This window comes from Triturus cristatus, chromosome 7 (genome assembly GCF_964204655.1).
Source record: "Triturus cristatus chromosome 7, aTriCri1.1, whole genome shotgun sequence".
In the NCBI taxonomy this organism is placed as follows: Eukaryota; Metazoa; Chordata; class Amphibia; order Caudata; family Salamandridae; genus Triturus; species Triturus cristatus.
This window is the reverse complement of record NC_140590.1, coordinates 1,700,498,128-1,700,524,823: the sequence shown is the minus strand read 5'-3', so window position 1 is coordinate 1,700,524,823 and position 26,696 is coordinate 1,700,498,128. Positions and strand designations below refer to the sequence as shown.

At 45.1% G+C, this 26,696-nt stretch overlaps 1 protein-coding gene across 1 annotated transcript in view; it reads right to left on the bottom strand.

Annotated features, from left to right (window-relative positions):
- Positions 1-26,696, bottom strand: part of LOC146812810 (alpha-2-macroglobulin-like protein 1) — a 630,734-nt gene that overhangs the window by 149,220 nt on the left and 454,818 nt on the right. Inside the window, exon 27 of the mRNA XM_085615203.1 lies at positions 14,810-14,969. Within this exon, the coding sequence (XP_085471329.1) occupies positions 14,810-14,969 (160 nt within the window). The remainder of the gene's footprint in view (positions 1-14,809; positions 14,970-26,696) is intronic.

Sequence of the window (26,696 nt, the reverse complement as noted above, 5' to 3'; positions counted from 1 at the left end):
AGTAGGCACTTGCCCATCCCAAGCTGCTGGTGGGTGATTCCTGGAGGAAGCATCTTCCCTCTTCTTCTCATTCTTGAGGATGGAATGAGGGGGACCCTCTACTCAACCAGTCCTGAGGTCCTTGGGCAGACATAAGTAAATCACATGCATGTCTGATTCATTTACTTCTCTCTTCCCGAGGAGCCTGATCTCTGTTATGGCCTGCTTTCACCTGTGGGAGCTGGCACGTTAAGTTGGTGTAATGCTATGGAGCTTTGGGTACATCACCAAGTATGGAATGTGATGGTCATTTGGCAACAAGAAGACAGGAGAGTTATGGCTGGACTGACTGTACTGACCCTGTGGTGGATTCAATAAAGGGATTTGAATTATCTTGGAAATGGTGTATTCTTTCAACAATCTCCTCTACTGTTTTGGGGGGGTGGAGGCATGTAATGGACATATAATGGACAGTAACTCCTTTACCCAGGGTACTGCTAATTGTTCAGACGAGGCCTTTAGTGAGTTCACTATTTCCAATCAGCAGGAATGCATGCATACTACCACTCGGATCCAAAATCTACGTGGGTGGTGGCTGTGGCATCCCAGACAGCTATCCGAGATCTTCCATTTTGATGAATGGGCAGTGAGTGTACCAACCTCAGTCTTCTTCTCCTCCAGTTTCTTTCTCCCTATTTGGGGGGAGCATGGGCTACTGGGCACAACTGTGGTGGTTGAGGTCATTCATCCCGGTGTCCTGAGGACATTTTAAATCAACAAGGGACCCTAAGAACATAGGAATTCAATCACTAATGGAGAGAAAATCTGTTGTAAAACAATGTTTTAATAATCAAGAAATTACAGAACAAGGTGTATGTACAGTAAGTGATAGTGGAGTACAAAACATGCTCGGTGCTCAGGTGAAAGTGATAAGAACTGTGTGATATATGTACCACAATTTATAGCAATCGTGAGCAGCCTCTATTTCACAATTAATCATGTCTTAACAGATCTGTGCACTTGAGTTGGCAACGTTTCGATCCACAACTAATGCAGGATCATCATCAGGACTTGAGTTACAGTTAGCCAGAGAAGTCAATCAATCATTTGTAAAGCGCACTACTCACCTGTGCGGGTCTCAAGGTGCTGGGGGGGAGGGATGCTGCTACTGCTCGAATAGCCAGGTCTTGAGTAGTCTCCTGAAGGTTAGTAGGTCCTGGGTCTGCCGTAGGATGGTGGGGAGGGTGTTCCAGGTCTTGGCGGCGAGGTGGGAGAATGATCTGCTGCCGGAGGTCGCTCTTTGGATGCAGGGGACGGTGGCGAGAGCAAGGTCGGCGGAGCGGAGCTGGCGGTTGGGGCTGTAGAAGGTGAGTCGTCTGTTGAGGTATGCTGGTATGGTGTTGTGGAGTGCCTTGTGTGCGTGGGTGAGGAGCTTGAAGGTGATCCTCTTGTTGACGGGAAGCCAGTGTAGGTCTCTCAGGTGGGCTGTGATGTGGCTGCGGCGGGGGATGTCGAGGATCAAGCGTGCAGAGGCTTTCTGTATGCGTTGTAGTCGTTTCAGGATTTTGGCCGAGGCTCCTGCGTAGAGGGCGTTTCCGTAGTCCAACCTGCTGCTGGCGAGGGCCTGGGTGACCGTTCTTGTTGTTTCGGTGGGGATCCACCTGTAGATCTTGCGGAGAATGCGGAGGGTATTGAAGCAGGAGGACGAGACGGCGTTGACTTGCTTGGTCATGGAGAGTGTTGACAGTGACAAATAAACTAACAAGCATTGGTAGTGCATCGGTTTCGCCTATGTGAGGAATGTCAAGGGAGATGAGAGGATATGGCTCAGCTGCCAGAGCACGGTCTCTGACACCTACCTTGCTGTGCTGTTAAATAGGTGTACAGTCTTGTGATGGAGAAGAGTATCTGGTTGCAAGCCGCAGCTCCAAGGATGACCTGGAAAATGCAAGAACGTTCGGCAGGCCTCCTACCTTTTGCAGTTCTGTTGAGATATTGCTGCAGTGTTGAGGGATCGAGTTGCATGCACATGTTCCACTCCACTGTGTGTTCCCTGGGTGAAAGAGCAGCCCCGCGCCCTAAGACTACTTCTGACTGCTGATGAGGCTGTACACATACAAGCCGCTGTTTGGTTGCCAGAGGCAACACAGCAGCTAGAAAGACAGTGCCCTCGCTCATAGACACAGAAGACGGGCCAGAGTGAAAGTTCCAAAGATCACAGTTTCATTGCAAATATTCTTCTGCAACACCTACTGGAACAGAAAGAAGGAAGACAGATAAAGACTGCTTGTTGCTACCACAGGTGCTTACTTTTGTGTGTATGACAATACAAAAACAAAACAGGTCTGTGCACACCCTCCATAGAATTGAAAGCGATTGAACTTTAATTTCATAACTAAAACCAGTGGTGTTTTTTATCAATCACCGTCTGGGACGAAGGAAACAGCTCCCTTACAACTGTCACAGGAGTGGGGAGGATGAGGCGCAATGGCCAGAGCTGCTGACTGAAGAGCTAGGGATCCCAGTTCGAGTTTCGGCTGCGCAATATTCTGGGCAAATCACTTAATCACTCCCAGTGAAAAGTTGTTCTATATAAATCAGCTGCAAGACGAAAAAGCAGAAAGAGGCAAAACTTCATCAAAAAATAGATCCACCGAAGTGGATGTTAACAGTATTTTGGCTACGGGAAACTGATAAGAGAAGCTGATAAGGAACAAGCATTGGTAACTGCAGGAAAATATGCTACAGCCAATAGAAATAGAGGAAAAGTAAGTGGCAAGCACAGGAACCAATGAAAAGTCAGGGACGAGAGGGGTGGAATGTAAGGCCCTTTTAAGTTTATATTAAAAACAGTGGATTTCACAAGCACAGCGCAAGCGCTATGCAGGCAAAACCTTAGAAGTAGCATACACAAAGGAAAAAAAACATAACTATAAGATAAAATAACAAGGGATGGTATAACAACATAGCCGTTCTGTTACTCACAACCACATGTCTTATGTACAATATCCACTAATTGAAGGAGGCGAGTGCATCTACAAATTAAAATAAATAAATAATGAAAGTGCAATGTTAGATAAGCGGATTAAAATAAGATCCAGTCCGGAAAGAAAAATAGAGTACTCCAAGGGGGCTTACCAAGAGGGATCTCCAAGGATTAAGAGTCAGGTCACAAGAATTCAGGGTAGGAAATGGTGGGCTCAGTTGGAGGGAGGAACATAAGTGAGTTGCCAAGGGAGGATTGAAAGTAAGTGGGAATAGGGTTCAATCTGCGTAAGGGACCTCTGTACCTTAAACAAAGGACAGAAGAACTGCTATGAGTGTTTTTGATAAGGCAGAAACCAAGCAATGGTGAACTCGTGCTGATACCGAGCGGCCAAGCGGTCCAAGCGGGAGGTTCTGGCAGCGTGGACTCCTCTTTAAAGAGATAGAAAGTGATACTTAGGGACCGGATGTATGATGTTACAACACATGCTTTTACAACGCATGCTGTTACAACGAAATTTTTACAACGCAAATGCAGTGACAACGCAAGTCTTTACAACGCAAGTCTTTACATCGACTTGCACTAGATGGCGTGCTAACATTAAAAAAGTCTAATTTACTATTCTAACTCCAGTCCACGTAACAGTAGGGAAGGTGTTTGGATAGTAAACTACACTATTTTTAATGTTAGCACGCCATCTAGTGCAAGTCGATGTAAAGACTTGCGTTGTAATGGCATGCGTTGTCAATGCATTTGCGTTGTAACAGTTTCGTTGTAATGGCAGTGCGTTGTAAAAGTTGCGTTGTAAATGTTGTTCCCCTTAGGGACCTGGCATCCATATTGTGAAAATAAAATCAGCCGCCCATCTTGGATTGGGCGGAGCAGGCCGGTTTCACACTCTATCAGGGGCTGGGAGCCTGTGCCCTGAGCACTGCAGATGTCTCCAAGGTGCAGCCTGAAGATATCCAATTGCACATGTTGTGGACAGCCGGCCAAACCGACATGCACACTTTCAGTGCCTACCACTCCTACTCCCCTTGCTGCTTGTGCAACATGGCCACATCCCACCCTGGACTCAGGGATTGGAAGTCAAAAATAAAAGTTTCATTGCCATTGTATTTTTCTGCCGCCTGCTGCATTTCAGCAGTGGGGCAACGCTCCTCTGCCATAGCAGAGGAGCCGCTGCTGCTGGCATTTCGTACTGGACTATTTTTATTGGAACAGGGTGATTTGCATATGGCTAGTTCCTATCAAAGGTGTCATGGTGAGCAAAAACATGATGGACTGGATTGAGCCTCAGAGTAATTACAAGTCTCTGTGATTGATTGATGCAATCCACCCATCACTTTTTGTTTTTTTTGTGTGATGTGTATACCCAGACATGGGTCCTTTGCTCACTGTGACATGCAACTCAATCTGCAGCCTACTTAAGAGGCCAAAATGAGATGAAACTGGTTTGGAGTTGATTTAAGGGAGACCTGACCTGGCAGTTTGGGCTGAACTGTTCCTTTCGGGCCGTATCATGACTGATCTGCCTATGGTTGGTTCCTTTCTGGGTTTGCACAGTCGGCAAAAAAACAATGAACTGTATTGTGGTGCAGAGTAATTACCAGTGGCTGAGATTAATTCAAGCAATCAATACACCACTTATTGGTTTTCCTCAGGGCATCACATAGACCTGGACAGTAGGGGCTCCCCTCTAGGCCACACCAGAGGTTCTGGACTTCGCAGTACCATGGAGTGGCCTAGGCTTCTGCACACACGCTGGATTAACGTGATTGCAGGCCAAAACAAAAAGTCAGGATACTGGGTTTACATCCAGTCAGGCACTCATGGAATGGATACACATATGTTTAAATTGCAGGAACATTTTTCTCCCAAAACATGCCTTCAAGGAAGTGTGCTGCAGTTGTGTCTGATATGGCAGAAGGTGTTGTACCTGAAACTGGATTGCCTGGCTGTGGAAAGTGCTGCGTCATACTTTCAAAACTCTCCAAAGAATATTGTGCCAACATATTCCCCACATGTACGTCTTTCCAATGCTCTCATTAAATCCTGGGCCATGTGGTACATGTTCTACTGACGTCTGAGCAAGGATAGGTGTGAGCTCGTTCAATCAGTGACAGAAAAAAAACACTGCCAGGAGGTCATACATGATTCTCTTATCATTCCCCACCACGTAATAAAATAATTAGGAGAAATGTCAAATCAAGCTTGTAAACAATAAACCTCCCAACCAAGCAAGCACATTCCTAAACACCAAAACGCAGTCTAACACCAGACCACTTTTACTTACACGTGAACCTTGTGTTCAGTTGGCGTCTGCCTTAAGTCAACAATGACATTTTCTCTCAGTTCATTACTGTGGGTGTTCTTGGTGTTATCTTTCTAAACTGATAATGACAGCTTACCTTTCTGTGGAGTATGTTAGTGTTTATAGATTTAAACTCAGAACAGGAAAAAAGTACACAAATGTTATTGTGTTGTCAGTGCAACTAACAAAAGTTTTTTAAAACTTCACCATTATATTCAATAGCTTAATGATATGCACTAGATGCAAAGCTACTCATGGTTCTACCCAAATTCAGAAATGCTCTAACCGATTCTAGTTGGTTGGGAATTAATCTGGATGGACTCATCGAAGGGGGAAGTGCAAAGGTGAGGAATAATTGCAGGGGTCTAGTTTCCTAAATATCACAGATTGTTCTGAATGTAGTTTGCTTTGAGTGTTATATTTGTTTTCAGAGCACTCGGTGGCACTTTTTCCAATTCAGGCACTTACCTTGGGGAGGGATCATCACAGGTTTGGGCTCAGTACCAAGGGAGCTTGAGGTGATGCTACCAAGTTCCCTTAGCATCCTAGGAGCACATGCTCACACAGGTGGTACCAGAACGGGCAGCGGCAAGCTAAAGGATAGGACCTCTGTGGCCTGGACAGGTAACCAGGTGTAGAAAAGTGAAGAGGATCCCACAGGCCTTGTGCATACGGACAAAGCAGTACATGTTACAGGGTGAATAGCAACATGGCAAACTGCTAATTTCAGCAGTTCACTCTTCAGCTTTTTGAGAACTCCCCTCTCGTCTTGTGATCCAGCTTAGCAGATGTAGGGGAAGCAACAGAGAAGGTGTAGGATGTTAATCTCTCCAATGTTGAAGGGCTTCTGGGCTTCTGGGCTCGAGTTGTAACTCTCTGATCTCAGGCGGCTCCACACAGGCAGCTGGCCCTCATGGTGGGGTTCACATCAGCTGAGCTATAGGTGTTATTGGGGGGAAGTCACGTATCTTCTGAGAATGCAAGGCAATCCACCTTCTACAGCAGGCTTGTTTTTGCAGTTTTGGAGTGTGATCCTGGCCAAGCTTCTCCTCTTCCAGTCCTTTATCTGGGTGGGTGCAGAGGGATGCTGCTTGAAGCCAAAGCTGAACAGATATTCTGGCTCAAAGGTCAACTTATATCCAAAGCAGTGGTATCTGGTGTCAGGCCAACTAGCTAACCATAATCTAGGCAGCACTTGAAATTGTGGAGGAAACCAATCAATGCTAACATATATTCCTTTAGGTACAGTGCAGTCCTATTGCTGCCTGCATATCACTTTGGTTCCCGTCTCTCTGGGCCTCCGTCACAGGAGGTATCCTATTATGTGAGATGTGTATATAGTTTCCAAACAGCCACTTAGCCAGCCAGCCAACGGCTCTTGCCAGGCCTCAGTTGGCTTCTGGCAGAGCTGATCAATGGGACCTGGGATAGATAGTCTGCACATTTTTTTCCATTTGATAGCAAGGACCTTAGGCTGGCCACAGTGATTGTTCTCAGGACACAGGGGGCTGACCTAGATGAAATGCTTGGATCCAGTAAGGTGACCGCAAAGAAGTCTTCCTCCTCCAGTGAACACTTTGTTGACCTGCATCAGGCACACAACATACTGGCAACAATAACCAATCTAGGGACAGAGAAGAAGGAGTACACACTTCCTCTTTCCCTGCCTGAAGGAGAGACCGGACTGGTTGCTGCTGGTTCTGCCCCTGCCCCTCCGGCTTCATATGTTTGCATGCCGTCTCCCACATCGCGGGACTTCCAACTAGACCCACTGCCTGACTACAGCTCCCAGGAACCTCATCTGTTGGAAGGAGAGCCCGGACTGGTTCCTGCTGGTTCTGCCCCTGATCTTCTGGCTTCAAATTTGCATGCCATCCCCTGCATCGCGGGATGTGCACGGGCGGCGCCCAGGCCAAGGGTGGGCCCATCCGTGCCTGTCAAAGCCTGGAAGTGGGTGGACTGGGCTCACCTCTTTTGCCGGACCCCAAATAAGGTAATGTGCCTGCTGTCCCTGCCTCTGCACTGCCTGCTGCCCCTGCACTTCATGATGTCCCTGCCCCTGTATGGGCTGCTGTCCAAGCCCCTGCGCGGCTGCTGTTGCTGCCCCTGTGCAGCCTGCTGTCCCTGCCCCTGCACTGCCTGCTGCTGCCCCTGCGCTGCCTGCTGTCCCTGCGCAGTCACTGAGCTGCCTGCTGTCACGGTCCCTCACTGCCCAGTCCAGGTCCTTTCCCAGCTCCCAGGACCACCTACAAGGACCTCTATTGGAGGCCACCGCACGGTCACACAGTGGACGCTCACCACGGACGCGCCACCAATGCACTGCTGGTTGGACAACACCGAGTACCAGTATCCCTGACCCTCCTGCCACCCATCAGTACACTGCCAAGGAACTCCTGGAACTGGATCCCAGTTCCAAAGCAAGAGCTGTGTCTCCTCCCCACGATCCACCAAAGGACCCTTCACCTGCCGAAACTGCCACTACTCCTGAAACACAACCATTGAAAGATCCTGCATCACTCCTGCCCACAAGACCAAGAACACCCTGCAACCACTCCATTGCATCTTGCTCATTGCCCGCTCACTCTGCAAACATGCCAAGGAAATCTGGGACACCATCACTACCCTCCCCAACGACGTTGCCTTCATCACCGAAACATGGCTCAACCGTGCCTCGAACCTCAAAGGCTACAAGATGATACACCAAGGCTACAAGATGATACACCGAGATCACGGCAACAAACAAGGTGGAGGCATTGCCATCATCTTCAAGGAAACCATCAGATGCACCATCATGAACGACGAACCCACATGTCTATTGGAACACCTCAACCTCCTACTACAAACTGACGTGAAGACCACGATAAGAGGCCCCCTCACTGAAAGAATCCCTGGACCTGAGCAACCTTCTGAGATGCCATCCTCAACCTCAACGTCCCCCTAGCAATCGATTCTCACCACTAAATCCTACTCGGCGACCTCAACTTCCACATCCAAGACACCCAACAACAACAAATCCACCACCCTCCTAGTGAATCTAAACAACATTGGCCTCACCCAACTGGTCACCGCACCTAGTAATATTGAGGAGAGCCTAGCCCATTTCAATGAAGCAGCCCTAGCCGCCATTGAGCAGATCGCCCCTCTCAGAACACGATCAAATAAATCCAGGCTAATCCAGGCGGCCTGGTTTACAAATGAGCTTCATAAGGATAAAAGTCTATGCAAAAATTTGGACAGAAGATGGCATCGGACCCATCTTACTGAGGACAAAGAGAAATATAGGTTAGCCCTCACCCAATATCAAAAAAACATAACGCAGACCTGAAAAACCCATACTGCTCAACAGCTAAGCCAAGCAGAGAACACTCCCAAAGCTCTGTACCAGATCTTGAAAGCCTTTACTAACCCCAAAGCTTGCGATCTGGAGGAAGCCTTCTCTCATACCCTTTGCGATAAAATAGCTGACTTTTTCATACAGAAAATCAACACTATCTATAATAAGATTACCTCTGCAAGCTGTCCACAGTTGGCAGACACCGCAAGGGTATCCTCACCAAGCCCAAGGACAGACTCACTGTTGAGTTTCCCCTCTATATTCCAGGAGGAGGCAGAAACCTTAATGTGCAAGGTAAAATCAGGCTCGCCGCTCGACATTTTACCTGCAAGAATCTCAGCCTGTCTTGTTAAACAGCTGTCAGATCCAATCTGCTCTTTACTGAATTTATCACTGAAGGAAGGCCACATACCATTGGCATGGAAGTCGGCACAGATCATTCCGATCTGGAAAAACACCAAAGCCTCCATGGAAGATCTTTAAAATCTGCACCCCACCTGCCTCCTGCCTTTCCTGAGCAAATTGCTGGAAAAACACGTTAATAAACATCTGTCGGACCATATCGAATCGGCTGGCTGCCTTGCTCTATCCCAATCAGGCTTCCGGCCAAAAGAGCACGGAAACAGCCCGGGTGGCCGTCACTGATAACATCAGGTTAGCACTACACAATGGTCAATCTACTCTCCTGGTGTTATTAGACCCCCTCGCCACATTCAATACGGTCGACCACCAGATTTTGCTCATGAGACTGAAGGAATCCGGGACTGGTGGAGTGGCACTGCAGTGGATGACTAGTTTCCTTCCTAACCATACCCAGATCATTAATCTGGGGCCATACCGTTCCAAAACTAAAGAACTGACCAAGGGAGTGCCTCAAGACTCCTGTTTAAGTCCCACCTTGTTTAACATCTACATGGCTCCCTTGGCCACACTACTAAGGAACTACGGGTTCATCCCGATGCAGATGACACCCAACTCACCTTGAATGCCGGAAAGACTGAAATCATGGTTTTTGGAGACGCTCCACTAATGTGGACACCAGAATGGTGGCTTAAAGAGCTGGGAATGGCTCCAACACCATAGTTAACAGCAAAAAACTTAGGGGTGCGTCATGAGCAAACCCTAACCATGAAAGAGCATGTGACACATACAGTTGGCTCATGCTTCCATGTGCTTGGCCTACTGAAAAGAGTTTTCCCTTTCTTCCCGATTCCTTATGAAAGACTCTCATTCAAACTCTGGTGTTGAGCAGACTGGACTACTGCAACACCCTGTTGATTGCGGCTAACGAGTCCTCTCTAAACCGCCTTCAGGTAGTACAGAACACGGCAGGTCATTTAACCCTGAATGCCCCATACAGAACAGCCTCACTTCCCTTCTCCAACAGCTCCACTGGCTACCTGTGTGCAAACTAGTGAAATGTAAGATCTGCTGTTTGACACACAAGGCAGTGTGGGGTAATGGACCTACCTATTTGGCGGAGAGACTTCATATATATCCCACATAGGGACCGCCGCTCCGGCTCGAAATCCCTTCTTAAGATAGCCACGGTCAAGAAAGTAAGGACAGGGGAAAAGCCCCCTTCTTCTGGAACCAACTTCCCACAGCGTGAAGGCAGTGCCCAGACCATCTGAAGTTTAGGAAGGCTCTGAAAACTGCCCTATTCTAGATTTGCCTCTATGTGACAGCTTCCTTTTGTGAGTCCGTGAGTGCTGAGATACCCCTCTGGCGATGATTCAAGCGCTAAACAAATCCACAAATCAAATCAAAACTAATCAAACATGCAGACATCGGACCCCTCCTAAAAAACCACGGCCATCCCCAGAGATCACATAAGTTATCGGACGATCTCCCTGTACCCTACCAGGCCAAAGTATTCAAGAAAGTCATCAACCAGCAGCTCACCGAATTCCTGGAACAAAACCCTCTAGTGGACGCCTCACAATCAGGATTCTGTGTCAACCACGGAACTGAGACCATGCTGATTGCTGCCACAGATGACATCAGAACACCCCTCGACTGGGGAGAAACTTTGGCCCTGATCCTCCTCAACCTCTCTGCAGTGTTCGAAAACGGTCTCCTACAACACCCTCATCACCAGACTCTACAACATAGGCATTCAGCAAGACTCCCTCAAGTGGATCGCCTCCTTCCTCACAGACACACACAGAGCATCCGACTGCCTCCCTTCACCTCTGCACCCAAAGACATCATAGTCAGCGTTTCACAAGGATCATTCCTCAGCCCCACCCTGTTCAACATCCACATGACCCTCCCTTGCAGACGTCGTCAGATCCCACAGACTCATCATAATCTCTTACGCAGACGACACTCAACTGATCCTCTTGCTCACCGAAGACCCCTCCAACGTCAAAACCAACTTCGGCAACGTCATGATCAACATAGCCAAATGGATGAGAGACAACTGCCTCCAACTCAACTTCGACAAGACTGAAGTACTGATCTTCAGGAATAACACCTCCGCATGGGACCACAGCTGGAGGCCTGCAGAACTCAGACCTATGCCCACACCGACCGACCATGCACAGAACCTCAGCATTATCCTCGACAGCCAACTGACCATGAAATGACAAGTCAATGAGTTGCCTCCTCCTGCTTCCACACACTTCAAATGCTCTGCAGAATCTTCAGTTGGATCCCATCCAACACCAGAAAGACCATCACTCAGGACCTCATCACCAGCCGCTTCAACTACAGCAATGCTCTCTACTCCGACATCTCCACCCAGCTCCTCAGAAGACTCCAGACCATGCAGAACGCTGCAGCAAGACTCATCCTGGTCCTCCCCAAACAAACCCACATTGCCCCCACCTGACAGAAGAGATGCCAGTTCAAGATCCTCATGCACGCCTAAAAGCCCTCCATGACCTCGGACCTACCTACATCAACCATCGTCTACAATTCCACCAACCCTCCAGACACTAGTGCTTCTCTTCTCCTCTTCACTCGCCCTTGCACACACACCTTGCATCCGTCTCAGCCTCAGCAGTGGGTGCTTCTTCTCCTACATTGCTGCAAAAACCTGTACGCCTTCCCCTCCAGCTCTGTACAGCCCCCTCGGTGGCAGACTTCAGAAAGTGACTCAAGGCCTGCTTTCGAAGGAGACATATCGCCCAGATACCCCTAGGGGTGACAGTGTTGAGCTTTATAAATGCTGTTTGATTGATTGATTGATAAAAGTATGCAATATGCAGATAAATGTTCTTAATTGATCAACTGCCATTGTGATAGTCTAAAAGCAATAATATTTTAAATTGATTGATCCAATCCAATTGTACAATGATTCTTCAATTGATAGAAGATGAATAGGGCGCCAAGGGGGAGGAGGTCAACAAGTTTAAAATCTGTAGGGTCCATTTTCCTTGTCTCAGTCACGACCTCATAACACTAAACGAAAACATACTGCGTAGCAGTGTATGACAATAGAGCAATCATTAATCAGTCAACAGCACTTTCGGGAGCACATGAGCACCTCATGGCAGGTTCTGACTATGGAGTGGTAATATGAAAATGGTGAAAGAGTGAAAAAAAACAATGATAAAGTATTTAGACACCTTCAGTCCCTAGAAATTGCTCAATCTGTTAAAATAAACAATATGTTAACGTACTCCATATTTTATTAAGCAATGTAGATCTTCTTAACATTACATACATACCCGCTTAACAAGATAAAATATATGCAAAGAATGGTACAAAATCATTAGCACCTAATTAATATACTGTATCAACCTCCTATTCATTACAAAAAACTGTCATTTATTCATAATGTGATCTTAATATATCTGTCATAACGTGCTGACTATGAGGATAATGAACAACAAAGAATGGATGAGCATAAAAGTAAGGGTACCCTCATGTTGGACAGATGTGGAGCCAGCCATGCCTGAAAGAGAGCAAACTAATAGTTTTCTCTGGTAATGGTATTCGTCTCTCGACTCAATCAAAAAGTACTTATCACCATCCAAAGCAATGGTGGCAAGAAAGACGCTAAAGATGGTTTTATGTGTGCAGATGGATGGCGTTACAAGTCACACTGACTCCTCTTATCATGCATGCCAAAACATCCTTTATGTCTAACAATTCAGGATCACATCACCGATTTCTGAATAACACACACCATGTGAATCTGGAATAGATTCAAGCTGTAAATCCTGTCCAGCTCACCTTGTTTGCAGGCCCCTTTCAGCCAATCCGAAGCTGTGACTCTCCCAAAGCAGACTGGAATGAGAAACTGTTACCTATTGGATCCTACTAAAACCCCGCCTATCTCGAGCCCTTTAAATCAATAGAAGGGCAGGGCTAATTCTTCCAAGTCTCCCAAATATACTCCAACATAGAGAGTGGAGGAAGGTGGACTGAAGGGTGTAATCATGCTTTCATCTCATGCCTCTATCTCATTGGTCCAGCCACATGATGATTGGCTGCAATCTCATTTTGTAGCAGAGGATACTGAGGCAGTCCTACTCTTGCATCTCTTCATACCACGATGAGAAATCCTCTGTCTGTCCCTGCAGAAAGGCCTCTGTGTCTTCAGCAGTGACCCTGTGAACGGGCTACAATACACATTCACTTGTCTTGCAACTACGAAGCAGACACATCCATAAAACATACTACATGAGATGGGCACAAATGTACTACTAACCACAGATAACCCAGAGGGCTAGCTCCCTCCAGTGATATCATAATGCTTATAAATAGACCTTAATTTGTCATCATCTCTTTGGTGTAGGAAGTGCCCCTGTCCATGGTGTTTGGTAAGCATGATTCCTGTTTGTCATTTTGAACTGCATCATAGCACCTTTCTTTTTAAGCCATGTTGCACACCAGACTGCGCTGCTGTGAAATATGTTTATAAAAAGTGATATTGGGGGCAAGCCACACCAGGGAGGTGTGGTGGAGAATAGAGAGCATATCAACAGCAGAGGGAGAAAGCCACATCAGGTAGATGTTGGGAGGAGGACTGGAGCAGAAACAACGGGAGGGGTAGAAAAGCAACACAAGGGCAGTGCGGAGGAGAGAGCACTAGACAGGGGAAGCAACACGGAGAAGGTGTGAGTGGGAAGGGAAAGGAGCACCACGCTCAAGCAGGGGGGTGGGAAAAAGAAACAGTACCACAATCACAGCACAAGCAGCGGATGGGCACTAGTTAAAGTTTAATCAATCTGCGCTTGATCCATACTACACAGAAAGGAAAAGAAGTGAGGTTTGGCATGGGATGGCTAAGTAGGAGTCAGGAAAGAAGAGTGACAACAAAGCCAACAAATGGGAAGAAGTGGGTGGGCCCCCAAGCGCTTTATTGTAAACAATACGTCTCGCAAGCAAGAACGCATGCGCTCTCGCAGGCTACACCTAAAAAGGCATTGAAATGGGGCTATTGTATTACTACTGCCTAGCCTACTGGCGTAGCTAGCTGAGATTCCTCCCCTGGCAACAGAGGATTTCACAAACTCATAATGAGGAAGGGTAAATGAGAATGAGCCAACCAGGGAATCCACCAATTTTCCTGGTTCCGCCTCACTCTAATGGAGCTCCTAAGCCCTTTCCTCCACTTCAGCATACAAGGCCATTCGACATCAAGGGCGAGAAATGAAAAATACTCCCAAAATCTAACATCACAGAAGCTTACCGAAATTGGTTCTGATTCATCATAAAGAGATATTAGACAATGAATTAGTGGCAGCTGTTTTAACGTCAAAGTGGTAGGGCAACATGAATGCTGGGTGAGGGGGAAATAATAAAGAACTTACCTGCCGCTGCGGCCGCCACCTTAGTGCTCCTCTCAGTGATGCTGGGCACACTGCACAGTCTTCCAGGGGCAAGTCATGGCGTTGCTCTTCTGCTGGTAATTCCAGCAGGAGAGCAGCACCATGATTGTCCTGAGCGAGCTGACTTGACGCTCGCTCAGGCACAGTGAGCCTGGGCTATTTCTCCACCCGACTGTACAATACAGCTGGGTTGGAGAAATGGTGGCGGGCCAAACCGACATGCACACTTACAGTCCCCGACCACACCTCTTTCCTGCAGCTGAGTGACGCTCCGTCAGGATGGCTGTGCCCCCGCCCTAAGGCTGGCAATTGGAAAAAAAATTATAATAAACTAGTTTGAGGCAACTCTCCTCCGCCATAATGGAGGAGCCGCCCCTGCTACGAATGGGTTGAATGTAATGGTGCCATACCTTCATGGACGAATGGAAGAGCTTTCCCACACTCTGGAAGCAGCCTGTTGTCATGTTTTGGTGGAGTCGCAGCCAGTTCACAGCATCGTTAATCACTGTATCATCGACAAATATGTACTCCTTGACCTGGCTGAAGCACTTAGCCACAAAAGCTGTGAGCCTAGAATGCAGAAAGATGATTAACAATTAGATGGTCACTGAGAAAAGGCTGGAGAACAAAACACCTAACTATCAGGGGATATAAATAGGTGAAAGAGTTCAAGAGAAATAGTTATTGAGTGTGATAAAAGGTCAGATCAAAGTTAAGAGATCTATATTGTGAATGAATGTCGCTGCTTGCTAAACAGTTGTGCTCCTCTGCCCTGAATGCCTGAGTGTATGTGAAACTGGTATACTGACTTTCACGTTGTCCATGGCATCGTGGTAACCTAGCATTTGTACAGGGGTCTAGGTCTGTCCTTTTTAAAGTGAGGTCCAGGACTTGTACTGTGACTGGAGTGGCACAGCAAACATGCCCTTATAGTAGGCAGTGAATTACTGTCCACGCCCTGGCTACATAATGTAAAGCAATAGTGGCTACATACTTTGCTTTGCGGCTCCATAGTGTGACCAGACCATTTTCTCTGTGTCAGGAAGAGCGTGATCTACTGGACTCACTTGTGTAAAGTTCAGCTGTTATGTGAAACCCAACAAATTCCGTGTGTACTTTGAGTGCGCATGTATGGTAGTAAGACTCTGTGTGTGAGTCTGAGTACTGAGGCCAGTGGAATCCTTTTATGGATGCCCCTGGTTTAGCATGGTACAAGATGGAGGATATGATATGCTACCCCAGACAGTGGGAGTGTCTACGTTGGTGTGGCTGGAGGGTGGAGACTCAGACACTAAGGTGAGGGGGATGGAGATAGGGCTACCTTTAGAAATTTCATGAGGTCTTCATTTGCAGAGAACTGCTGATTATTCTTCCTGAGCACTGCCAATGAGTTGATGGTAGGGGAGGGGATTGGGACTTATATTTCTTTTGTTCAAGATGAGGAACTTCCTAGGCAGGGCCTGCCCTCTTGTCTGATTCTGATTACTCTTTCCCAAAAACTGATGCCAGCCAGGAACAGCGATAGTGCACATCACTGTGTTTCCAGCTCGATAGTCATCAAGAGAAAGCGGACTTTCACCAGAGGGCAAAATCAGAGGTGACAAGTGTTGTGTAGAGTTTCCACAGTTGCTCTACACAGTTTCCAGGTAAGCTTTATTTAAGATAGTAACTGAACAATTACTTTTGGCATTTGGCAAAGAACCTTGTCTTGCCACTTCCAACGTAGTAAGAATGGAGTCAGTCACAACTAAGAGAGAAGCCTTCATTTGCCTAGTGGCTTAACCTGTCAGAAGACACCATCGCAAGGTGTTCAGCTCAGCGGTATCAACTGCCATCATAAGACGTCACCATAGGTCAATAGGACAGTTCCTGCTGAGAGCAGTAATTGCTGAGGGTATTCAGACAAATTATCGAAATTAAAATATCGTCAGACATAAATATCGAGTTTGAAATATTGTCATACAGAAATTTTGTGGGCAAGAAAATTGTTGTCAAGAATATCGATTTTAAGGTAAGTAATATTGATTTTAACAATATTGAAATCATTATTATCATTTACAAAAATATAGGGCCTCATTATGATGTCGGGCGGAAAGCCATCCGACAGCTCATCGGAGGTTCTCCGCCCAACTTCTCAGGTTTCCGTCCGACCACCGTGTTGCCATACAGGAGGTCGGAGGGAAACCCGCGGGGAAATTCTGCTCTCCTTCCGACGGGCTCAAAGAGCCCATCGGGTCAACGGTCGGAAAAGTAATACCCAAATGACAGCAGAGCCAGCCTCAGCTCCACCATTGGGATTACAATTTCACTTTAAGCTTGCCCTTTCATGGTGGTCCGACTGTCATGAAAAGGCAGCCGGAAAGTGATTTTTGGTGCCCCCAGTAGGCCTCCCTTTCCTGGCCCTCCGCTAAGGGGTATGGGGGACACCCCTGGTGCCCCCTAAACATCCCTGCATTGTGTGGCAGGTAGAGCATGGAGCCTGCCACATGGTGCAGAGAAGTTTAAAAAGTTCATATTTCATATTGCAGCATGTGCCGTAGCCCACAGCACAAGCCACAATGATACATTTGGGGGGTGTTTGCTTTTGTATGGGTAAAGGGGGTGTAGGAATTTAACTACAATAATGAATAAATATTGTACATTTCTAATTATTTTAATGATTATTAATTATGTAAACTATATGAATAAGATATTGTTTAAGTTATGTATTAGGTGTGAGTTATTGCATTTGTAGGGGTAAAGGTTGGTAAGTTAACTAAATACAATTCATTTATTGTAAGTTAATTATTCATATTAAATGTTTAATCGATATTTATGTATTTTATGCTATTAAGATTTTTCAAATTTACATATTAGGTATGGGTTGTTTGTTTTCTATATATAAAGTGTTGGAAGGTAATTATATATTTGTATTTAATTATTAATAATATTTTATAGATATTTAATTATGTAAAATGTGTAAATATTATTATTTTAGGAACACATTTTAGATGTGTGTTTTCTACTTTCTAGAAATATAGGGTGGAAAGTTATTTAAGTGATACATTTAAAAATAGTTAATTCTTTTTATAATTATGTTGTTTATTATTGTATGTGTTAATTGTGTTGTGCTTTTTAATTGTAAATAACATTGTATTTATTGGGTGTTCCTATTTTGAGACTATAGCTGGTACTTCAATTTAAATAATATTTGTATTAATTTATATGTATTAAACATTGTAATAAATATGTAATTTGTTTTTTTTAAATAATATATATAGCTATTTTATATTTAAACATTTAGATTTTTGTTATTTAGTATAGTTTTGAAAATATTTTATTTTCTTGAACTGTCTGTTTCTGATGTTGCACAGAGTGTAGTAGTAGTACACTTTACCCCTTTGCAATCTAACACTTACCCTACTATTGCACTGACTGGAGTCGGAATAGTAAATGTTACCCCTTCGCGATCCTTCACTTTCTCTACTGTTGCACTGACTGGAGTGGGAATTGTACCTTTTACCCCTCCGCAATCTAAGACTGTCCCTACGGCTGCAGTGACTGGAGTGAGAATAGTAATTTTATCCCTCCGCAATCCAACATTTTCCATACTGTTGAATTTACTGGAGTGGGAAAAGTAAATGGTAAATGTTACCCCTCCGTAATACAACACTTTCCCTCCTGTTGCCACTGACTGAAGTGGGAATAGTAAATTTTAGCCCTCCACAATACAAAACTTTTACTACTGTTCTACTGACTGGAGTGGGAATTGTACATTTTACCCCACCACAATCCAACACTTTCCCTACTTTTGTATAAATTGGAGTGGGAAAAGTATATGTATTATTTGTAGAATTTTATAGTGTAGTTTCTATTATTTCTATTGTTATTGTTATGTTTCTGTGGGAAACAGCCTTTTCCACGCAACCGTTACAACGCATGCAATTACATCGCATGCCGTTGCAACTTAAAAGGTGTGCAGCAGTGGGACGAAGGTGTTGGATTTAACTCCAACACCTTCCCTACTGTTGCACACACTGGAGTTGGAATAGAAAATTAATCTACTCCAACTTCCAGCGCTACCCCGACAGAAAGTCGGAGTAAAGTTTTGTGCTGCAACGGTATGCACTATAATGGCATGCGTTGTATCGTCACATAGTCTGATTCTGTGTATTTAAAATTATAATAATTATAATTATTAATGTTTTAATATGTAAAATATTTTTAGAAAAATCTTAATTTTTTATGTTTTTTAGTTTTTCATTTTTAATTAAATTGTTAATTTTTTTAATTGTGCATGCATTGGGTATATATATATCTCTACAATGCAAAAAGGCACAACGGCGAAACGCGTCCTGTCCCCCTTTCTGAGTTCTCAGTTGGAATAAGGTAACTTAATTTCCCCTAAAGTTTTGTGCGGTCGTCCTTGTTTCTTGCGGAGACGAGGTTGGAGCTGATATATATATATATATATTGTTGCTCCCAATCTCCTATAAAATGCGCCAAGAAAATAGCACTTGCAGGGGCAGGTCTTTGAGGAACACCTTAGTACATAACCATCAGAACAAAAAGACTAATAAACCTATCCTAGGCCCACTCAATGGGTTTTTTCCCTGTGGAAAATGCAAGGCCTGTAAAGTCAGCAAGAGGGTTCTTACATATGAAACACCGGCTATGGATGGTCCCAGAAAGATAAGGAAATTTCTCACCTGCATGACTCCCTACACTGTGCACTGCCTAACATGTCCCTGCGGCCTAAAATATATAGGCAGTACTATCCATCCTACCAAAATTTGGATTTTGGAACACATGCAGGCGATCAATAATGGGGATGAAACCTATCCGGTGGCACGCCATTTTAATCTTAAACATCAACGTAATAGAGATCTTCTTAGCTATTACTGTTTGGATCAAGTGCCGGTCAACCCACAGGGTGGAGACAGGGTTCACAGCCTTAGACGGCTGGAATCCTGTTATATTATTGACCTTTAGACAAAGGCCCCCCTAGGACTCAATAGCAGTGAGGAATTAGCCATACACTTAGGTGATTAGATCCCCCTTCTTTAATCTTGATACATGATAAAGGTGTTTGTGTTTATGTTTGACATTGGGTGCTTTGGGTATCGTCTCCGAATGAACTGTAAAGAGATTTGCATGCTGAGCTCTTCACGGCTGTGAAGAGTCGACTGATGAATTTTGAATTTGATTTATTTTGCTGCTTATAACCGCCATATCACTATATTTATTAGTCATAGAGACCTAGTCAGACATTTCAATATGTAAGTGCCCATTCAGGGCTAGATATTTTCTATTTGGAAGGAGGAGGGGGCCATCCCATGGTTAGCGTTTCCCGAGAGTCGGGTGTAGGTTCACATGATTTCATGTATTATGAATTTTTATATATTTTCATATGAAGTAGCTTGAACCAGCCCGCTTTAGCACATATTATCCATCCAGGTTTTGATGAATTGTATATAATGTTTATGTGTGCAAGCTCAATATAAGTTGTAATACTTTTTGTAAACGCTTACTGGGTTTGATGGGACCCGGAAATAGTTCCAAGATGGCGGTGTGACCTGCAACGGCAGTACGCGGCTTTTAATATGGATTGTCCTTTTTTGATTTTGTCATTGAAATGTAAACGTGTGTATTTAAATGGTGGTAATGGCGCGAACCGGCACACATCGATAAAGGCTGTTGCCGAAACGCGTCTGTGCCTGTGGTTCGAGAATAAAATTTGAGGAACCTGCCTCTGCGAGTGGTATTTTCTTGGCGCATTTTACAGGAGATTGGAGGCTGATATATATATATATATATATATATATATATATATATATATATATATATATATATATATATATATATATATATATATATATATATATATATATTCACTGAAAAAACCATAGGTTTCAGGGGTGTTATAGTTAGCTGGACTTTTCACTTGTACAAAACCATTGAAATTCCCCCGTTATAGTTAGTTCAGCTAACTATAACTCGGGCGCCCGCAATGCACTGCTGATGACGTCACATATTACATCACTCATGACATGGTCAGTGACATCACTCATGACATCACTGATGACATCTCAAATGACATCACTGATGACATCACTGATGACATCATCCAGTGAATGTGTGTTTTTCTGAAAATTAAATATGTTTTATATATGTATATCTCAAGGTCGATGGAAGAATAAATGGGTATATAAGTGTCTAAATGGATGATTTGTTTTTGAAAAATTGATTGTGTATCTGACTGATTAAGTGTATCATAGTGAATACATGGCTTAGTGAGTAATGTTTAAATATGTAAATATCTGTATCAGTCTCTCACTTTGTGTATAAGTGGCTGCATGGGTTGGTGAGTAGCTACATGGGTGTCTATATAGGTTATTAGTTGGTTTTTTGAGTATCAGTCTGAGTGTCTGCATGGTTCGGTGGGGGGTATTACGTAGTGCATAGGTGCATGAATGAGTGACTCACTGTTTGTATGTGTTGAACACAGCATGTGTGCAGGACTGTATGGGTGGATGAGTGTGTGTATGGGTGTGTTAGTGAGTGAATGACTGTCTCAATAGTGTCTTTATGAGTAACTACATATGTTTTAAACTAGTATATGTGACTATTGGTGTATATATGTGAGTATATGTGAGAGTGAGAGATTGAAAGAGTTCCTGTATGAATAAGTATGTGTTTCTATAAGTGATTGTTTAAAAGACTAAGTATGTGTAAGTTTCCGTAGAAGTAAGTATGGTGGTGTGTGTATAACTGTATATGCAAGTAAATGTATGTTTGATTCTTTATTAGCATGAGTGACTATGTGTGTGAGTAACTCTATGGATGAGTGGCATTGTGTAACAGGATGTATAGGTGTATGAGTACATATGATGAGTGAGTACATGTATGAGTGACTGTATAGGACTGTTGGTGAATGAGTGGATGTGTATGTGGATCTTAGAATTACTGAAGAGGTTGTTGTAACTGGTATTGGTATGTCCATTGTTTTGAAAATTTTAGTCTCTATTTTTGAATGTGTGTATCAAAGGTTATATTAGGGTGAGAGGAGGTCTGCCACTCTATCACAAGGATGATGTCATCAGTGATGTCATCAGTGATGTCATTTGAGATGTCATCAGTGATGTCATGAGTGATGTCACTGACCATGTCATGAGTGATGTAATATGTGACGTCATCAGCAGTGCATTGCGGGCGCCCGAGTTATAGTTAGCTGAACTAACTATAACGGGGGAATTTCAATGGTTTTGTACAAGTGAAAAGTCCAGCTAACTATAACACCCCTGAAACCTATGGTTTTTTCAGTGAATTTCAAAGGTTTTTTAAATGCTAATTTCTAACTATGCCTACAGAGATAGGACATGTGAAGAAAGAAGAAAAAATGCACAGAAAGAAACAAAAGAAGTGCAGAAAGAAGCAACAGAAGTCCTCAAATACGAAGATAAGTGCAGGAAGAAGGATAACGTGCAGAAAGAACAAAAAGAAGAGCAGAAAGAAGCCTTGATGCAAAATCATCCTGTACCCTCAACTTTTTCAGACGGATACTGGTGGTAACTGAGCCTGACTAACCAGTCCTAGAGCCAGTGCTATGTTAAAAGACACTTAGAATACAGTGAAAACACATACATACACTAGGGAACATTATGCGTTGGGGTCCCCCTGTGATTAGCATGACCTCCTCTGTAAGCCCCTAGTATATAAGAGGGCATGGGGATTAAAACTACCTCTTAAAACAGGCCACAGGGCGTTTTTGCACACGTTAACTCAGGCCCCGTCCCCTCCCTTCACCACTGTGTAAACACGCCCTGTGTCCATTTTTAGTTGGGAGATTAAGTTCATTTGAATCCTGAGGGTCCCTGGGGTCCAACTAGCCCACTAGGTACCTCCAGTAAGTGCCACAGAGCTGCGTTGCAGAGAGGTGTAAAAAGTGACACGGCCTGGACCACCTCTCTGCAATGCAGCTCAGTGGCGCTTACTGGAAGCACTTGGTGGGCTAGTTAGCCCCCAGGGGCCCTCAGTATTGAAGGGAAATTATATCCCCAATTTAAAACGTGCCATAGTGCGTGTTTGCACACGTCACCTCAGGCCCCGTCCCCTCCCTTCACCACTGTGTAAACGCGCCCTGTGGCTGTTCTAAGTTGAGAGATTAAGTCCCCTTGAATCCTAAGGGTCCCTAGGGTCAAACTAGACCACTAGGTACCACCAGTAAGCGCCACAGAGCTGCGTTGCAGAGAGGTGTAAAAAGGGGCTTGGCCTCAGAACACCTGGCTGCAGCGCAGCTCCCTGGCGCATACTGGAGATACCTGTTGGGGGCGCGTTTGCAGAGTGCTGCACGGAGGGGACATGGCCTCCGGCACGATGCCAGTCTTTTATTTATTTTAGTTTTTTAAGAAGGGGGGCTGTTTGGTTCCCCTTCTTATTCTAATTTATTGGCCCTGATGACCCCATCCCCCAGGGCCAGTCTCCTAATTATATTTTTTTGACCCCAATCCCCAGGGCCGGCCACTGTTTTTTATTATTTTTAAAAAATATATATTTATAGACACACCTAGGACATGCTGGACAAACCGTACGTACCTATCACCATGACGATTTGCGTGATATTCATTAAAAGGCGACTATGCATGCAATGAATCCACGTGGAATGTATTTACACCACTAGTGAAGCTCTGACATGTCTGATGCCCTACCGTGCCTAATCCCGGTAGACACCCTTGTCGTTTATTTATACAAACTTGGGTAGCTATTGACGGGCACATTTAATACACATGCACACCAAGCCATTCAAAGGGGATTCGACAAAAATTCGACCAAAACTATGCAAGAAACCCCCCTCACGGTTAATAAAACACACATCCACTGCCGGATGTGTAATACTTTTTATTTTACTCTCTGGAAAGGGGACGAACATCACTTGAGAGTCACAGCGCGCTCCTGACAGAGCCCAATGCTGTGTTACACCCACCATTGCCTGCCGTGTGCCACACACCTCTGTGTTGTATTCCACTAGCTAGTGCATATGCTATGACACTCTCTAGCCCATGTGCACTGTAACACCACCCCGTGAATATGTCATGCCACACTTGTCTTCGCACGGGTTATATTGCCCCATCTAACGTGCCTTTCTCGATGCCTATGTTATAACGCACAGTGCTATGCCATACATATTACAATCTGGGATCCATATCTTTGTCACAGTGCATATGCAACCTTACACTCCCCAGCACATATTTTATATTACAACTTTAGAGACTAGTTAGGTTACACAACACTGCCCTGTGCATATTACACTCCAAGGCGCATATCGCATAGCACGCTCTAGTGCCTGTGCTATCTCGCGCTCTCCAATGAATCTGTCATTGCGCACAATGTATTGCATATTATATTTCACGCCCGGTTCATCTTATATCACACTTTTTGGTGCATAGTTTATACCATACACTATATCTAGTTTTCATTTTCAATCGTGCTCTCAGGACTATGTTCTATATAACACTGTGTTCACCTACCCTTTTCACGGGCATTACATTTTGCGATAGGGGGTGGAGGGTCAGGGGGTGTTTCTGCCAAGTGAGCCCGGAGTCACAGTCACAAACGTCCTCTTCTTCCTGAATAAAAGTGAGATTATGCTGCATACTTGTTCATATTTTAAGTAGTTCGCACAGACACAATGTTTTAAAAACAATAAAGTTCCTAATACCCGCCTTCTCTGAACAGTTAGTTTGCTGCCCCATCCCCTTCCTCCCTATCCTCTGTTGTGTGAATCCATGGACTAGCCTCCTCCCTCCTGCCATGCATGGTCTGATGTGCTGCCACTGCCCTCAGTATGATGTACCAGTCCACTCCTCCTGCCCTCCATTGCCCAATTCTATGCCCCATCATTGACCTCCTGCTTAAACTCTGTGCTTAGCTTGCTGCCCCTATTCTCCTTCCCCCTGCCCTCCGATGTCTTTGTGCATGCCCCTGCTCCATCCTTTTTGCCCACCATGTCCCATGGACCTGCCACTCCTATCTACTCTGAGTGTTCTGTTGAGCTGCCACTCCCCTCCCACCTGCCTAGCATTGTCAGATGACTGTAACCTGTCCCTGTCACCTCCACCCTGCCTGTCCACATGCCATGCCCCTATCCTCTTCCTCCTGTCCTACATGGTCCATTGTACTGCCACACCCTTCTGCCCTCCCTGGTCTGTTGTGCTGCAGCTGCTCCTCCTGCCTGCCCCGTGTGGTCTGTTGTGAGGTCCCTTCCCCTGAACTTTCTTGTCTGTGCACAGGTCCTGACCCTCCCTTCTATCCTCCATCGTCCTTTGTGCATGCCCCTCCACCCTCCTTCTTGCCCATCATAGCCATTGTGCTGCCACTAACCCTCCCACTTGCCATGCATGGTCTTCTGTGCTGCCATGGCCCCTCCCACCTTCCCTGTGTGGTCAGTTAGCTGCCCCTGACCCCCTCCCACCTTCCCTCCATGGTCTGTGTGTATGCCATCACAGTCTCACTGTTGCTCTTCATGGTGTGTCTTGCTTCTAGTGCCCATCCTGCCTGACCTCCATGGCTATCTTGCTGCTCCTGCCCTGCCCCCTTGCCCCCAGCCCTACTCCCTCCCTCCTGGCTTGTCTGTTCCATTGTAATGCCCCTGATCCGTCCCTCCTGCCCTTTATGGTCTGTTATGCTGCAGCTTTCTCTCCTGTCTGTCCATTATGGTCAGCTAGCTACCATTGCCTCTTGCCCCTCTGTTCTCTGTTGTCCATGTGCATGGTCCTGTCCCCTCCCTCTTGCTTTCTATGGATTGTTGTGCTGCACTCCCGTGTGGTGTATTGTGCTGCTGCAAACCCTGATGCCTGCCCTGCAGGGTCAGTTTGGTGCACCTCTCCATGTCCCTCCTGTCCTCTGTTATCCAAGTCCATGTCCCTATCCCATTTCCTTCCATGATCCAATGTACCATACTTGCGAACATTTTGAACTTGGCAAGAGGGAGATTTTGAAAAAAAACTGGGGTATTGATTTTCCCCTTTGAGTTACATTGAAAAAGAGGATATTGTAGACAGGAGACAGATCAAATAAAGCCCATTTGAGCTTAAAAACATTGGACGTTTCCTGGCTGAATCGGGTCTGTTGGCATGTATGGTTGTACTACCATTGCCTCTTCCTTCTGCCCACAATGGTCTATTACATTGCCACAGGCTTGAAGGAGGGTAGATTTTGTATCACAGGGGGCCCCTGGCCCGTTCTGTCCACACCTGAAGTATGAGACCCTTGTCCTTGCCCTGCCAGCTGCATTTGTAGGCCGTATTAAATTGACCAGCGGGTCCTGTGTTGCTATATAATTATCCTGAGACATCCTTACCACTCAGCCAGTATAAAACCCCTGTGTAGGCCCTTCTGTTCAATATGTAGGCCTCTTTGTTAAATTGACCATAGCTCTGCAATTTTAGTGTATAGCAGTCTGAAGGCAGGTCTGCGAGGCCTTCTGCTCCAAACCAGTAGCCCCCACCCTACCCGAGTGCTCCGTGCTCGGTATCAAAGTTCAACATCCCCCTGAAGCTGTCGACATACAGTAGGCTGCATCCTGGACTGGTACTTGCTTCCTGGGCAGGTTTCCCGCTTTTAAGGAAGTGGCAACCGCAGAGCGTCAAGTTAGGAGAACTGAGGAGATTTTATACATGAATATATTGAATTCCCGTACAATACCCATTATTTTCTGCTTGCTCTATGGAACTTACGATAAGCGATTGGCCTGAGAGACTGACCTTTTCACCCAGTCCATTGTCAGCATTAAGTGGGTAAATGACGAAATGTCTGGTAAAATCTGCAGACGAAGCTTTTGGGTAGCATACGTAGGTAGATGTAGCGTGCAAAGGAGCCCACAAAATGATATAAAAAGGGAGCACCCACAGATATCGACGGACTACCTCGCCGTCTGTATGTAGGTTAACAGGCAGTGCAGGTTTTCCCCAAGAGCTGAGAGCTCTTGTCTTCCTTTGCTTAAAATGTCTTGCTCTGCTTTGCTTGAAGTATCTTATTCTATTTTACCTACATGAAATGTCATGTTATGTTTAACCATTGTTCTCTTTACTTTTGCATTTAAAAGATTTTGTATTGTAATTGCAGGAATGCTTGCTCTAAGAGTAAATGTGAGTGTTCCTAGGTAACATTTTCCTTGGTGTAACTTGTTTCTCATGATGCATTTATAGATGTGTTTTCTCTCTCTCTCTGTCAGTACATTAATTGAGATACAGAGAATATCATGACAGCTGTATGATTATCTGGATTCTGTATTTTGTACTTTATGTCTCTATTCTGCGG